The 16221-nt window shown below is 37.4% G+C and overlaps 4 protein-coding genes and 1 long non-coding RNA gene across 9 annotated transcripts; 3 read left to right on the top strand and 2 right to left on the bottom strand.

Annotated features, from left to right (window-relative positions):
* The first annotated feature begins 490 nt into the window (after nt 1-490).
* LOC135798934 (SH3 domain-binding protein 5 homolog) lies at nt 491-3398 on the top strand. Its single transcript, XM_065311923.1, is given in 6 exon segments — nt 491-1012; nt 1072-1243; nt 1510-1575; nt 1662-1969; nt 1972-2280; nt 2335-3398. Coding segments are annotated over 6 exon segments (1623 nt in total). The 5' UTR covers nt 491-654; the 3' UTR covers nt 2745-3398.
* A 372-nt stretch (nt 3399-3770) lies between these two features.
* Nucleotides 3771-10779, top strand: LOC135797918 (PTB domain-containing adapter protein ced-6). Its single transcript, XM_065310500.1, has 6 exons — nt 3771-3974; nt 8641-8819; nt 9076-9318; nt 9411-9827; nt 9886-10083; nt 10139-10779. The coding sequence occupies exons 2-6, from the start codon at nt 8642-8644 to the stop codon at nt 10441-10443; spliced, it is 1341 nt and encodes a 446-aa protein (XP_065166572.1). The 5' UTR covers nt 3771-3974; nt 8641; the 3' UTR covers nt 10444-10779.
* Nucleotides 10737-11779, bottom strand: LOC135797921 (uncharacterized). The gene is made up of 2 exons (XR_010549648.1): nt 11679-11779; nt 10737-11591 (listed from the first exon to the last, which is right to left on the bottom strand). It is a non-coding gene; the product is annotated as an uncharacterized lncRNA (long non-coding RNA).
* Nucleotides 11780-11824: 45 nt separating this feature from the next.
* puml (pummelig) lies at nt 11825-14682 on the top strand. 5 transcript variants are annotated; one of them, XM_065310502.1, is made up of 6 exons: nt 11825-11958; nt 12621-13005; nt 13139-13218; nt 13279-13485; nt 13537-14165; nt 14235-14682. In XM_065310502.1, the coding sequence occupies exons 2-6, from the start codon at nt 12935-12937 to the stop codon at nt 14418-14420; spliced, it is 1173 nt and encodes a 390-aa protein (XP_065166574.1). In that variant the 5' UTR covers nt 11825-11958; nt 12621-12934; the 3' UTR covers nt 14421-14682. The 5 variants fall into 5 exon arrangements, with proteins under 5 accessions (XP_065166574.1, XP_065166575.1, XP_065166573.1 ...); XM_065310503.1 differs by lacking the exon at nt 11825-11958 and having other exon boundaries at nt 12586-13005; nt 13154-13218; XM_065310501.1 differs by lacking the exon at nt 11825-11958 and having other exon boundaries at nt 12587-13005.
* On the bottom strand, nt 14488-15797 carry CIA30 (complex I intermediate-associated protein 30). Its single transcript, XM_065310506.1, is given in 4 exon segments — nt 14488-14896; nt 14964-15149; nt 15210-15526; nt 15529-15797. Coding segments are annotated over 4 exon segments (867 nt in total). The 5' UTR covers nt 15668-15797; the 3' UTR covers nt 14488-14671.
* Between the last annotated feature and the right edge of the window lie 424 nt (nt 15798-16221).

A 16221-nucleotide genomic window follows, 5' to 3' on the forward strand; every position in this document is an offset into this window, starting at 1 on the left:
AATGTATACACGAATAACTGGTAATAACCCATTCTCGGCACATTTAAACCAGGGAAGAGATTATTTCCAATTTTATTTGGGAATTACAGCAACTTTCAATATAAAAAAATATTCAATCTGACATTGATAAATAATTATTTATAATAATAAAAAAAATAAACGCTATAGTTATGTGTAAATTTAAAAAATATTTGCTCATTTGTCTCTACTAAGTACTGCATAACTTGAGAAAGATTATTTTTTTTAAACAGAATGAAAAGAATGCTTACCTTTTTATTTGACTTTGATGTTGTTTGGGTTGCCTACATCCATTATAAATATTACATTCCTGACAAATTTATCAGTGTCAATTATTTTTGGTATTTTACATTAAGATTAATTATTTTTTAAATATTTATTAATAGGTATATTAACAGAAAATGTTGTATAATTTGAAAAGAAATATGATTTGGACGAATTGAAGGATGGGCGCCGATGATGCCCGAAGTAATCATCATCTGACATGCTTGACATTTAAAATAACCACAAATCGCTATCGAACCAAGCAAAAAATGGGCAAAATAAACATAAACGAAGTGAGCATGTAAAACATCCTAGTCCTCCAAAAAGGAACGCAATTACGTTCTGTAAATAGTGTACAAAGTTGAATGAATCATGTGCGAGAACATCGCCGATTGTGCCGATACGGTGGATCCTCGCGTTCACATAGAGCTAGAGCGGCTCAACAACGCCACCGACGAAATCAATCGGCTAGAAAGCGACCTGGACGGGGCGCGAGGTGCATTCAGAAATTTATTGTGTGATAGTACGGCCAAAATAGATGCGATTCGACTGAAACTGGGGCTGTGTGTTGAGCGCGCCAAACCTTACTATGAGGCAAGGTTCTGTGCAAATGAAGCTTTAAAGCAAACTCAGGTAGCTGCAATGAAGTATGAAAAGGCAAACAGTGCACATAGTGCTGCCAGGGAGATGGTGTTCTTGGCTGAGCAAGGATTGGGTGGAAGAACATTAGGTAACTTTTAACTTCACCAATTCACCTTCTAACTTACTGAATTATCTTGGATTTTTTAGATCCTGCCTGGCAGGAAATGTTGAATCATGCAACACAAAGGGTTAATGAGTCAGAACATGACAGAGGTTCAGCTGCTGGGGAACATAGGGTGGCTTGTGTGAAACATGAAGCTGCTAATGCCAAAGTCAGAATGTTGCAAAAGGAATTGAAGAGGGCTATATCAAAAAGCAGGTTTGTTTGTTTATTATTTTGAACTAATGTATTTGTGTTGTAAATTTGTATTAAAATGAGAATTTTAGTATTTTTTATGTGAGAATTTTGGGTTCGAAATTCTATTTTGTATTTTTAAGATATTTTCATTCGAGGATGACGTGTTGCCTACCTTAAAATATACTGAAGCCTCATCTTAGTAAAATACATGTAGCGCACACATTACAAATATTTTATTTGTATTTTATTTTGTATTTATATGAATTTTAAATTTTTCTTCTCTTTAGTTTATCCATTCGACGTAATCTTATGATCATTAGTAACCTAGCTTACCAGCATGAGTTAATATTACTGTAAGTTTTGTTTTTATTTGACTTCAATATGTTATTCGCTTGAAATCTTTTGTAAATTATAACTACATATGAACAATTTCCGCCAGACCGTATTATGAGATGAAAGCTCATTACAATTATCTCCTGGAACAACAAAGACTACGTATTCAAACCGTTGAATCGCAGGTGTCAACAGCTAAACTAACATATGCTGAAGCATTGCGAAATTTAGAAGAAATATCTGATGAGATCCATCGCAGTCGCAACTCGAAGAAACTGGATTTCTTACAAACGCCAAAGAAACAAAACAGTATGGACAGCAACGAATCTTACGTCGACGTAGACTTCTCCGAAGAGTTTAAAACATTACCACCCAAGTTAAACTCTTTTCCAGTGCCGAATAAAGAAGGGGACGTGTCGGATATAAAAATACGCCGTACAACATATCACCGACCAGTCCTGCATCGCATATAAGTACCGAAGAGACGGACGAGAAACTTCTACACCCGAACAGCCAATCAAGCGAGTGGACCGAAATTAATCTGGACGTATCCAGCCCCGAGGAGGAGATCAAAGAGGATGAGAAACCGAAACTTTTACGGCAGCGAACCTTACCGAATACGCTCACCGATGGTGAGTTCAAACACAAACCGAAGTTGGATTCGAGCATCACCAACTGGATTAGCAGGTCATCGGCTGCCAGGACCGAAACGCGCGAGGAGAGTAGTACGTTACTAAGCATGTTTGCGTGCTCGGGCGGTTCAACTCATTTTGTTCCAGGTCGTAGGCAGAGTTTGGATAATCTCCTCGGGCCAACCAGTGAAAAGGTCAAAGAGATTTGGTCACAAGGTATGATGATGCTCAACATCAGCGCTCTGACCGAACGTCGCAACAGTGAGCCACGCGCAGGCATTACTGAGGGAGGCAAGGGTAGTAAGAAGCTGCCAAGTCCACTGGAAAAGACACTTACGTATTTGAATGTGGAAGATGACACTTCTGATACGGAGAGTTTAGCCAGTGTAGATATGCTTAACGAGGAGCAAATCAATTCACTTATGTTGGATAAAGAATTGCCGCTAGTATGTGAAGAGGTGCTGGGCACACCAATGAACGAAGTTGTTGCTCTGCCACAACTGTTTGATGCTAGTCAAAGCCAAATTCAGAAGCAGGCGAGTGAGAGTTTAATTTAAGGAAAAATAATAATATCAAGTGGTAAAGACGCAGATGAAAAAGAAAACGCGTAAGTTTTAGCGCTGTGAATGTTTACCTATTATCTCTTGCCTGGTACAAAATGCAATAATTAAGCTATTAACGAAGCCAACTATATTTAATTAATCGTTGTATCAACGTTTTTATTTAAAAAGTACATAGGCAATTTTAATGTCTCCAACTTATAAGCTGCCCGTAACGTTCAGTATCATGTACGATAATAACGCACGTTTGAGGTTTGCTTACAATCGTAACATGTTAGTAATGTTAGTCATTGGAAATAATTATATACAAGCAATATCTGCGTTTAAATCCCAAATTTTTGAGGCTGTATTGAAAAACATATTAGTTGAAATCAAAATAGTTCTTAAAAAAGTGTAAAAATTCACAATTAGCAATTATTCTAGCGGACTTTTCCAAAGATATACTTCCAGTTTGTTTAAATGCATTATTTGAAACCAACTTAACGCAATTGAAATATATAATAATCAATCGTTGAATAAGGCGTGTGTTTTGTCTTGTTTGTGATTTATGATTATTTCGCACTGTTGATGCTTTTTAAGATTTTATTTTCTGCGATCAATATTTATGTTTGTTAACTGTTATTGTTTTAAAAATAAATAATTGCTTATAGAGACTGGGTTAAAACATAACCGCCACTATGAAATTAAGTGAATAATATAACCAAGTTTTAGAAAGAAAGAAAATTTATTATCTGTTGACAATGCTCTACAGAAATATGAATAAAATCAGCTTGGGCGTAACATTTCATTGCCTGAACATTGAAGTTTGGCGATGCGTAAATATAAAACTGCGAAGAACTAGAAGGAATTTGAATTCTTTTGTTAGTAACGCAGTTTACTGTTGAGTCAAAAAGAAGTGTTCGCTTCTTCAGACACTACGCAAATTGAGTCAATAGGTGTCGTAGCTGGTAACATAGCAAAGGTACTTAAGTCATCCGCAGCCGCGTGGTGGAAGCGAGCGCGGCGCACGGTCGCGCGCGGTGTGGGTCAGTGGGTGTTTTTTAGTTGCGATTGCGCTGCACTCGAAGCAAGCGGCAACCGGCGCGCTTCGACACCTCAACACCGAAATTCACAAATCCTGCTGCGAGGCCCACCGGACGCTGCGCATTCAGGAATATAAAGCCGCCAGTGAAGCCAGCCGCACGCCGACCACAAGACATCAGCAAATCACAATCCAACCAATCCAAAGTGAGTATATGCGTACAATTAACGCTATCGCTACAACTGCGTGGGTGTGGAGGGCGCTTCCCCCTGCATTCTTTAACGTGAATTTAGTTTTGTTCTTATTCGCGAATTTGGTTAGGCTTTTTGCATGGCCGCACAGTAAAAGAAAACACAAGTGAATCTTCTTCATTCACATGTTTTACACAAGTAATTGTCTTATTCAAGAATTACATCTAGAATGATTGGAGCCTTTAATTTTTTTCGGCTGTCCGCATATCAGCAAACGATCCATGCGCACGCTGTTCGCCAACAGGGAGAAATGAGAAATTATAATGTTTTTAGAAAGGAGATTTAAAACACGCTGGCGGTGTTCTCGTCGGTTGCCTGCATGTGTGTGTGTTGTGCATGCGGCGCACACACCTAGCGAATAGAAATTCTCGGCGTTTATCGTTAGTTCTGGTACTTGTGCGCCTTGACTATAATATCTCTCGTTGTTTTCTTGAGCGCACCGTACGTGTTCTCCGTACTACAGTTACAAAGTAAAGATCCGCGCGCACGACAAGCCGGGGATACAATTAAAAACGCAACGTGACGTGACGTGACGCGCTGAAAATATTTCGCACTGCAATTGCAATCATTGAAGAGTTGAATTTTATCGAAATACTTCACTGCGCAACCAAACACCGTGACCTAGCTAAAGATTTCACTCGCTAGACTACGACTACGACGTCGTGAAGAAATTAAGGTCCAATCGCCGCGAGTAGGGCGAATATAGAACGCGCTGATTAGTAGGTACTTAGTGTGAATACTTAAATCGGTTTCTTTTTCGCTTTAAATCAGTAGTGTTGGTTTGTGTGTTTGGCTTTGGCGGTTGCCGGTGGATCACTAATGTTGATATTTTTATAAGCGCGTTTATTTGATTTAAAGCAATGAATCGTGCGTTGTCTGTATGTATGTTGCTTTCAATTACTCGTACATGTCTCCAACCGTGTACGAGCGCTGTGACTTGAATGAGTGTGTAAGGTGTGCGCTCGAATTTTAGTGTGTGGCAATACAAGACAGGAAAAGGAAATACAGAATTGAAGACGAAAGTATTACATGCGTACATTAACCATCATACAGGATGTTATATTAAATATTAAACATTCATACTGACATTATTACAGTTCCAACCGGATAGAAGACAGAAAAATTACAATTACAACAATAATTTTCCTGAAATCAATTGTTAATGTTTTGATTATTCATAAATTGGTACTTTTTATACATTAATAGTTTTGGCAGAAGTATTTTCTACTTAGTAACAAAATTTTAACAAAATTAATAATAATGTGCATCAAGACATCGTTTAAGGATACTCAATTCTCATTATCACGTGCAATTCAATGCGCATATTAATTTGCATCTAGCAATTACGGCAACATATGTGCACGATGCTCAGGACGCACGTTGTGGAACGCATGCATTGGTTGTAAATAAATTGCGAACGCTTATTGAAGTATTACAATAACTCGAAAATGTTAATTGCGGCATCCAAGTCGAAATCAATGCGTGCGGCGAATAATTTCCGGATACGGGTTTCGACTTTGGTTGACTTTGTTCGGTTTATTATGTAAGTCGACGTTTTACAAGCGATGAGAGTATTGAAATAGTCAATTGGTGATCATGGCGGAATAAATCTGCATCTACTTCAACTTCATTGTGGTGCTCGTTATTGAAATGACTATAAAAAAACTTCACGGGATTTCATTTAATACTGCATGTAAATGATCCGATCGGATAGTAAAATAATAAAACGTGTTTTTAATATTTCTCAGAACAATTATATTATTCTCGAATGTAACATATTTCAATAACATTTAATTGCTTCGTATTTTTAATCGTGTGATTAAATTAAACATTGTTTTCTACCAAACGAATGAAATCGAAAATTTTCGTAAGTGCGATATACGGCATCTTCACTTGGATTAATGTCTATTTAATTACAGTCACACGTTTAATTAATCCTTTGAAATTGATTTAATCGAAATATTGAACGAAAACGCGTCGCTAAAACACATCGAACGCTTCGATCGCGTTGAACGTGATAAACAACGTGTTTTCTAATCAAAGCACCGTTGATTGTGAATAAATTAAACGTGCCACAGGTACGTGTTACAAGTAGTCATGCTTCTAGCATGAATAAACCGTCCAACAATACTTTGTTTTCATTTTTGACAATATTAGTAATATTTTTTGTTTTGTACTCGTTCTGATAAAGGTTTTTTATTGACCATGCATTATCAAACATTACCATTTATTCGCGCTGATTTGAAACTCATTAAAATCGACGAACAATAGCGCTTAAATTACCGTGCAATCCAAATCAAAATTACAATTTTGTAGCCGGGCCCAAACACCAGTCACCACGAACACTGATTGGCGGTTTACGTGTTGCAATATTTACAATTCGCATAATATTACATTATATTTATTTGTTATGTCAAGGTTATTACGTAAGTCTTTTTTGATACTGCAATTATTTTATTATATTCAATAAATAACTGTGCATTTACATTATCTATCAGTTAAATAGGGCTAAACTTCTAGGTGAAGAATTGTTTATGAATTAGTGTCGTAGTTTGGTTATATTCCGTACGTGATGTGGCATGGGCTGCCTGGATGACATGCTTTAGCATTGTTTTGATGCGAATCGTGCCCAGCGGCGTTTTCTGCGGCTTGTGGCTGCGACCTGCGACTGCCGCGAGTTTGAGAGATAGCAGCTGGAGGAGGAGGCTTCGCCATGGTACTGCGGGTACCACTCGGCGACTGGTACCGAATCGAATCGAAATAACACCAGCGCACCGCGACCGTGTTTCGCCTCGCAATACGGCAACACTCGATATTATTTCATTTGTTGATATGATGCTTTGATGTTTATTGGCAAACTACTGTGGCAGAACATGCAAAGATGTGCTAGGCGAGCATTGTTTATCATCTACAATGACATGAACATGAAATATTAATTTCATGTGTATTAATTAACACGTCAACTTGAGAGAATTGTATAATATTGTAGTATATACTACACTAATTATTTATGTAAAAAGATAATATCTGCTTGTCCATTGAAATTGTCTAAATTCGTACTTTTATAACGGACAAAAAATATGGCATTTATTTCTATATGGTACGCGATGCTAAATGAAAACATGCACTCATTTGTATTACATTGACAGAGTGTTGTTTGGCTGCATTACTGCATGCGTATATTGACAACACAATGCATACCTGCACGCTTAGCAGGACAATGCACCGCAACGCGTCATGTTCGGTTACGCGCACACCAAATGCAAATTATATTCCAAACAATTAATGGCGTTCATTTGCGCGCAACGCACGCACGACGCTCACAATCGAATCTTCAATTGCGGGTGACCGGCCGGTTGAAAAAGAAAGTATACGCACAATATCCGCGTATGTGTTTGGTTATTGAATAAACCATTCAGTTTTCTTGGATAGTGGTGCGCGAGTCTTGTAAAAGTCAAGTGCGCCGCAAAGGCGCAAAATCAGCAGACGGACCGAACCGTTAGTCGGATACGAGGACATCGTCTCGACATCGTCACTTGAGGACAGCGAACAAGTTAAAAGAAATGCTACCGATTCATCAAGACACCGTCGTAGTTAAAATATGTCGGTAACTTTTCATTAAGCGACTTTAATTAATAAATACATTCACAGTGAAGAAGATGTACAACGACGGATGTCATTTTTGTTGTAGTAGGTGTGCTTAATTATTCTCACAGAATTCACGGTTCTCATTAGTTTGCAATGGTTTATGCGAAAACGCAATGGACGACGCTAAAACAATGAGTGTGCCATTGTCTCATTGTCTCAACGAAATAAATTCAATGCACTCTTTGGTATGAAGAAAGTCGGTGAAGTATGTTAGTACTCATAATGTACAGGATGTTAAAAAATAATACGAATTTTATTAATATACCAATAATGCCAAGATATTTTGTTTATGATTGGAGCGATGATGATAACAAGCACGAATAAAAATCGTAATAACTTTCGATTGCCGTCTGCATTGTGTTTGCATTTAAAAGCACTTGTATTCGTTGCGCTGTAACTTTTCGCATAGAAGACACAATCTGTAAGTGTGGCACACACAATGCTTCAACTATGTAACTGCACGACAGACAATATGCTATTGTGTGTTCACAGCGGCAACTATAAATAAAATGTTACCCAGTTGGTTGGTTGGTGCGTTGATGGCGAATGAATTTCGCGGGGAACAAGTTGCACCAATTAAATATCAAACAATGATATCTATTGCATTTCTGTTGCATGGATGGAAAAAACTACAATTCGCGACCTAGAAACAAAAAGGCGATCACTTCTTTGGCAGCTTGAAATGCAAAAAAAGTAGCACGAAATCGTGACCTTCTAGTTCGCAATGCACATAAGCGCAATGCTGCATGCGCCTGCAATCATACGTTTTTATTGCATCGCGCACAAAACAGCCGGTAATTGAGACTCCTTTTTGAGCGATTTAACTAATGTATGATAAAATAATGCTCGTTTGCTCAGCACGTTTTAATTAATGTTATGTAATCGCCTTTAAAACTTAATTCCAAGATTGTTCACTGTTTATCTGTATTTATGTGTTGCCTTGCTAAGTATTCATTATTTATTTTGTTTCTAGAATGTCGAAGGTGTTAAAATGGGCACAAAACACAACGCAGGGAAAACTTAGCATTAGCAAGAACAGCAATGCGACGAACGGCGAAAAGAAATGGATACACCCACCCGAAGCATTGCAGAAAGGGCATATAGTATATCTGGTTAAATTCCTCGGCAACACAGTCGTCGATCAACCGAAAGGTAAACACCGTAAACACTTTGAAAACACCAAACGCAACAGGCGTCGCATTAACATTCAACGATAAAATCCGTTCGATGTTGACTTTCTAACGCTCGAACGCCTGCAAGTCAAGTCTTCCACGCTTTATCACTTTGTTTTGCGCACGCAGCCATAGTTTATAAAGCAACTTAATAGGAGTTACTATACATTTTATGAGCAAACTCGCAAAGTTGTAAACAATTAACTGACCTTGGGTATGGAATTCGTTTGTTTTAGGTATCGAAGTTGTTAAAGAAGGCATTAGAAAACTGCAGTTTAGTCAGCAGTTGAAAAAGAGTGAATCGGGCGGTGCCAAAATGAAGAAACTTGAACTGACGATTAGTATTGATGGTGTAGCTATCCAGGAACCTAAAACACACACGATTTTACATCAGTTTCCGTTACATCGCATCAGTTACTGCGCTGATGACAAAGGGGAGAAGAAATACTTTTCTTTCATCGCTAAACAGCCACACCAAGGTGAGCAAGTAAAGAAACTAACTGTGTTCTGTGAGCACGTGCAGATGTTGTTTAATTATTCCGTATTATTACACTCGACTATATGTACGTAGATAATGAAGCGGATGATAAACACGAATGTTTCGTCTTCATATCGGACAAGCTTGCCGAAGAAATAACGCTGACCATCGGGCAGGCGTTTGAATTGGCCTACAAACGCTTCTTGGAAACATCTGGCAAAGATCTGGAGTCCCATCGGCGCGCCATCCTTACCCAGCAAAAAATAAAACGGCTGGAATACGAGAATAATGTCTACAAGCAGCGCTTATTGGATGTGAGTAAATTTTCCAGCTGTCGGGCGGATCTGGATGCTTATATGCGACGCCATGAGATTAAGAATATTCTGGAAGTCATGTTGCCATTGAATAACGAGCAGAACGGGCAGGATCATCATTTGCAATCAGCGAATGACACAACGTCGAACCAATTGTTGGATTTGGATACTGAGCTTAGTACAACCAATGGAAATGGTAATACTCTGTGTTTGCTATTACGAATAACATTGAAATTAATTTTTATTATGTCTAGCTCCTCCAGTTCCCCCAAGAAATTTCGATAATCAACCGATTGTTGGTACAAAACTGCAAAATTTGCTCCTGAATGATCTGGAAGAAGACGATGACGACTTCGACCCGAGGTCATTTGAAAACAACCACACTACAAATCATGTATTTGCGAATGGCAATGGTGCTGTAAATCATATGAATGCCAGCAGTCCTCCATTACGTGAGTTAAAACATTAGGTTACGTTATAGCCTGCTTTACGGTTGTCTTATTCTAGTTGCGCCTCCACCAAAAGCAGCCAAACGCAATAATATAAACAACAACGACAGCCCTGTGCGAACGTTTGGTCAAGAGTTGTTTTCGTCATCGATGAATAACTTTAGTGAACCGATGGCTAATGCTAAAACTTCCGATCCGTTTGAAATGGGTGACTTCAATGCCACCAGTCCGTCAACGCAGTTCGAGAACGACATCGGTATGCTGGACAAGCGAATTATGGAAATGAAGACTGGCTTCAGCCGTGGTATAAGCTTTGGCAACGAAGACTTCTCGTTGGAGAGTTTAGACCCGCTAAAGAATTAATATTGTTCAATTTGTCAAACATTTATGTTAAACATAAACAGCGCGCGAACGTTGTTACTAAACAATACTCTAAGCTAATAGAGACGTGATCCACAAAACCAAGAGTAAACAATTGTAAAAGATATATATTTTGTCTTTATAATGTATATTTTGTGTAAGTATAATCTATGATGTATATTTTTCTATTTAAGCAAGAGAAAATTTTGTGCATGCTCTTTGATTGCGCAAGCAGAGCTATGTGAAACGAAGCATCACGCTTTCTTATGATTATGAAAACAAATCAATCAATATCAATTGTTATATACAAATTGTTAATAAAGTTTATCAATCATTTAACATTCGCATGAATTAGTGAAATACAAGTGATTAGTCTGTCGGATGTCACGTACACCTACTTAATTGAAGTACATTGCGAGATAATAAAAAAAAGGACATTATAAACGCTACCGCGCTTCTCAGTTAGATTTTAAAAGTTGTCTCTTAAGCATCTCTTAATTTCATAATGAAATCTCTATTATTCATCACATTAGTTGTGATTTCTTGTGCAAACGCTGAAAATGAAGCCGCGCGTGAGGCTCGCAAAGTTTTAAGTCAAATCGGTAACAATATTTTGATATTAATTTGTACTTTTCTCCTAAATCTATCATTTTGTTTGTGATATAGATTGGGTGACTGTTACTTCCTATCTATAAAAGAAGGTATCGAAGGCTACCCGATGGGTAACCTAAAATCGATTAGCGATGGTCCTTCAGGAAATTCTAGTGGAATTCCATATTTTTTCACGAGTGACGTAGACATATCCTGTCAAGATTATCTAGTTGATAATCGTGCCACTGTATTTGCGACTTTAGCAAGCACTAACTATTGCAAGGATAATGAATTTGACCCTCAGGATCCAAGGTGTCCGCGTTTATTCATGACTGGTAAATATGTTCGGGTTGAGGATGAAGATGAGAAACGTTATGCAATGAGTGGACTTCTTGAAAAGCATCCAGAAATGGAAATTTGGGCGCAACGTATGTTTAGTTAATTTGATTTGATGAATTTAAACTAATACATTAATATTACAGTGCCTGATTTCTACGTGAGCAAATTGGATATTGAAAAAATTATCTTCCTTGGCACCTATGGACCCACTGCTGATATTCCTGTTGATGAATATTTAAGCATTAAACTCTAAATTGATCAATTCATGCTTTAAATTATAATATAAAGTCCGATCTTGTTACACTCACTTAGTCAATGATTGTATGTGTTATCGCATTGACCGCATTTCACAATGACTTCACAAAAATCATTATACTGATATCAGATTTTATTTTTATTCGTAATTGATAATAAATTAACGACGAGTATTGAAATATAATCTAGAATATGATTCATTAATCATGTATTGCTTTGTTTAAACTTTAAACAATATTAAACATTGAACATAGTGAGTGAGTTCATACACAAATGCTATAATTACACTTTAATTAAAGTCATTTCAAGGCTGAGAGAGCAACCACATCGAAGGTACGTCTGGAACCACTTTTTGCAAATAATAACCAAAGTTTTTATACGAACTTACAATACATCAAGGTGTTATTTTTTGTTATTAATGCAAATCGACACTAATATAAACATAAATCGTGATTCACTAAATTGAAACAAACAAACAAATATTTCCTGTTTTATTAAGGTGTGTAAAATTTTACGGCTCAAACAAGTTATTCGGCGACAACTTAAATAGCAATTTACTATCAAACAGCAAATTATTATCAGTTTTTAATTTCTTTCGTTCTTGATCTACATATTACGGTATTGCTATCTTTATCATAATTAAATGCGTATAAATAAATGTTGTCGTATTTGTTGTCATGTTATTATAAACAGATCAATACACTGATTGTCGAATGAATGAGATAAACTTGTTCATCGTGACAATGCGCGTCACGCGCGCTTAAAAAACGACATGCAAAATCCACGTCTGTTTCCATCCAAAATTCGATTCGTTTCAACATCATTACAAAAAACAACATGATTACCGCTGGTGGGGCTGAGATAAACATCGGTGGTTAATTGCGCCGTTCTACCGACCGGCGTGAATCATTTCATCCATTCCATCATCATATTCTATGTACACATTATTCGAATTCGGCGTCTCATTATTTAATTCGCCTTCGTCATCCGTCCAGTGCGCAACTCGTGCACGGTCCGCACGCAACCGAATCGACGTTTCGTTTTGTGATCCAAGTGGTGCCAAGGTTAGACAGCGTTCGAAAAACGTACCAGGAAACAGCGCAAGAGTGTAGCAATTGCTGGGATGCGGTCGGACACCGTCGTAGCGGAGTTAAAGCCGGAGAAGTCCAGGTAAATGACGAGTTACGGTGCTTACTGCTGGTGGTTACGGTTTTCGCGGACTATCGACGCATTCGATGCCGCTTTTCAAATTTGTTGTGAAAACAAACAAGAGTGCACCTCGTTGCGTCTTTAAAAACACTTCAAAACAATGTTACCGCAATTGTACAAATACGTTCGCATATCGCTTAAAATACTATTCAGTCCAATTCTAGTATTTGGGTAAGTGCCAACTCATGCTTCTCTATGTATTACATAATATTGCGTGTCGTATATTTTTGCATGTGAGTTTTCAATGTTGTCTCTATCATGTAGTGTTCGAAGTGCTCTAACTAATTATGACTATATCTGATAGCTGGTTTGATTCTAGCTGGCTTTCATGGACCAAGCATTCCAATACAATGTTGAGGACAATTGAGAAGAAAATTTTACAGTGTAAGATCATTCTTTTTGGTTAAATAAATGTTTTTAAATTATAAAAGTTTCTTATTTCAGATTGCTCCACCACTTACAGGGGTTGGTTTGTTGATGTTGGTCCTGTTGTGGGACCAGCAGACAGGATATGGACAATATCCATGAATGTTGAGTCTCCAAGGACACCACTGGTTATGTTACATGGATTAGGTGCTGGAGTTGCACTCTGGTGTATGAATTTGGATGCTTTGGCTGCCAATAGACCAGTGTATGCTTTTGATTTATTAGGTACACTTTGAACTAAGCAATTGTACAATTACTAAATTGAATATTTTATAGGCTTTGGAAGAAGCAGTCGGCCCTGTTTTAGCAATGATGCAATGGAAGCCGAAGTGCAACTCGTTCGTTCAATTGAAGAATGGCGTAAAGAAATGAAACTAGAAAAATTTGTTCTTTTGGGACACAGTATGGGTGGTTTTCTCGCCGCGTCATACGCAATCAGTCATCCAGAAAGAGTGAAACATCTTGTGTTAGCCGATCCGTGGGGATTTCCCGAGCGTTCTCCTGAACCTGCGAAAAGGGATACACCACTTTGGATCAAAGCTTTAGTGTACACCCTGCAACCATTAAACCCACTGTGGGCAGTACGCGCAGCTGGTCCCTTGGGGCAGTGGCTCGTCAGCACGGCTCGTCCAGACATTACTAAGAAATTTTCAGTTTTTGTCAAAGAAGAGTCACTTGTGACACAATATCTTTACCAGTGCAATTCACAACAACCATCAGGCGAAAGCGCATTCCATTCCATGATGAGTGGTTTCGGTTGGGCAAAACATCCGATGGTGAATCGAATCGAACAGTTGGATAAAACCGTTCCTATCACTTTGGTGTACGGGTCACGCTCTTGGGTTGATAATTCTGCCGGCGAGATTATCAAAGAAAAGAGACACGATTCAGAAGTTAATTTACAAGTATGTATACAACCTAAATCTAATCAAACGAATTAGTTGAATATGTTTTAATTTACTTAATATTTTTAGGTAATTGTCGGTGCTGGACATCACGTTTACGCCGATAAACCGGAAGTCTTCAACGAATACGTAATTGAGGCATGTGACAAGGCCGACGGGGTATATTCACCAAACGCGATTGAGAGTTCGGGACAACTGGCCATTGCAGATGTGCCCAGCTCGCCATCGGTATTAAAAGACGACAAGGATAAGTAGCCTAAAATCAAAACAATACGCGTACCTAAATTAAATATGATTAAACTAGGTAACTACAATAATTAAATTATTTTCCTTTCATATGTGTAATTTGTAACAAACATTCATAGAAACTTCTCATAGACTGTGATACACTTAAATGGACCGTTTGTACAGAGATTATTTTATTTTATTGAATGCACACTGAAAACGCAACGTATTCTGATTACAATCATGTGTGCGGAATATCGATGTTACTACTAAATAAATTTTTATGTTGCGACTATGTATCTCTCTGCCTGGTACATTTCGTAGGCGAAGTCTTCAGTGTGATGCGGGTCGTACTCTAGACCGATGTAATCTATTTCTAGGCTGAAGGGACCATTGATTTTGTCACCCATGGAAAAACCAAAACTTGTTATTTTACTTTTTGGCAGTGGGTATTGCCTGTCTTGTACTCTGCCTTTTGAAGACAGGAAGAATTTTGAGAATGGGATCTAAATTAAATATAAGAAATTCAATCATTTGTAAAAAATTGCTGTAAAAGAACATTAAATTTGTTACCTTTGTGATTTGCCAGTATGGTCCTCCTCTTGTGTACAGTGCATAATGATAAACATCATGCCACATTACATCAAAATATCCCTTTGATGCAATATTTAATAGATATGACCTGCCATCACCTCTAACTTTTAACACAAGCATATTATATGGTGTCCAATCTAAGTATGACTCTCTTTTAAATGATTTCTATGAAAAGAAATGTCTAGAATACTAAGTTTCCTAGTACTTAATTTATAATTTACTTACTCTAGCTGGTAATGATTTAATATTACAATAACCACTTCTCTTGACTCTTCCATCTTTAGGTACTTTAGTGCTCAACTCTCCTGAAAATACTGCATGTCCTTGACTGTTTAAACTAAGAGTGCAGTGACTATATCCTTCATTATTATCACTATCACTAGTCACAATCCAGTCTTTATAATTTTTCTCATTGAATCTCCAGGCAATGTCAGTTTCACCTGGTCTGTACAATAGGAAAGGATCTGCTTCCAGGTGCTCTTTTACTTCCTTTGACCATAGAGCAATTTCTTCTTTAAGTTCCTTAATACCATCTTTAATCAGTTGCTTTTTGATGGTTCTGGGCGATTATCCGTATAACCTCCTTTTGGATCCTTTTCATAAAATAAGTTATTCGTCATCGTTGCGTGAATGCCTCGGATGGACGTTCGTCGGGGTATGAAGTGTTTTAATTGTCGTAACATGGTAGATTTTAATTGTAAGTTAAGAAGTTAGGATGTATTAACAAAAATATATTTGTTGGTATTTTAATAATTTTGAGCGGCGCTGGGCCATCGTTCCCAGCCACTAGTGTGTGTATTATATTTATCGTAGACAACCCAGAGTACAGCGAAAAAAACTAATCAAAACATAGTTTCAATTTGAAAATTTAAAATCTTAGTAATTGGTAGAGCACACACTAAAAATGTGAAATTCTTGAAATTATGCATTTGATTTAATCAAGTGAGGCCTGTTTCGGCACATTTTTTACAAAAATTATTTCCATAATAACGTGTTAGGGTTGTCTTGTGGCAAGACATATTCGGGTATCATGCATTTTCAACAAATGAAAATAATTATGATCTACGTAAATATGTTAACACTATACAACTAAAACTAGAAGTTAGTATTTATTAATTAATTTTAAATGTATTATAGCAGTTTCTGCCGAATATACTACATCAGTTAAACATCTAAATTATTCTAAATTGACGCAAATAAAACAGTTTTATGACTTTAAGCCAAACTTAGTCCATTG

Source organism: Atheta coriaria, unplaced genomic scaffold, assembly GCF_025399875.1.
Source record: "Atheta coriaria isolate IRGN ID8LTWV9N9 unplaced genomic scaffold, Caltech_Dcor_3.1 hic_scaffold_9_pilon, whole genome shotgun sequence".
Taxonomy (NCBI): domain Eukaryota; kingdom Metazoa; phylum Arthropoda; class Insecta; order Coleoptera; family Staphylinidae; genus Dalotia; species Dalotia coriaria.

Bases quoted from the DNA above. Each gene is read 5' to 3' on its own strand.
- LOC135797918 (XM_065310500.1), top strand. From the start codon at position 8,642: ATGTCGAAGGTGTTAAAATGGGCACAAAACACAACGCAGGGAAAACTT. The intron at 8,820-9,075 runs GTAAACACCGTA...CGTTTGTTTTAG, and splicing joins AGTCGTCGATCAACCGAAAG to GTATCGAAGTTGTTAAAGAA. The intron at 10,084-10,138 runs GTGAGTTAAAAC...GTCTTATTCTAG, and splicing joins TGCCAGCAGTCCTCCATTAC to TTGCGCCTCCACCAAAAGCA.
- puml (XM_065310502.1), top strand. From the start codon at position 12,935: ATGTTACCGCAATTGTACAAATACGTTCGCATATCGCTTAAAATACTA. The intron at 13,006-13,138 runs GTAAGTGCCAAC...TATATCTGATAG, and splicing joins AGTCCAATTCTAGTATTTGG to CTGGTTTGATTCTAGCTGGC. The intron at 14,166-14,234 runs GTATGTATACAA...TAATATTTTTAG, and splicing joins ATTCAGAAGTTAATTTACAA to GTAATTGTCGGTGCTGGACA.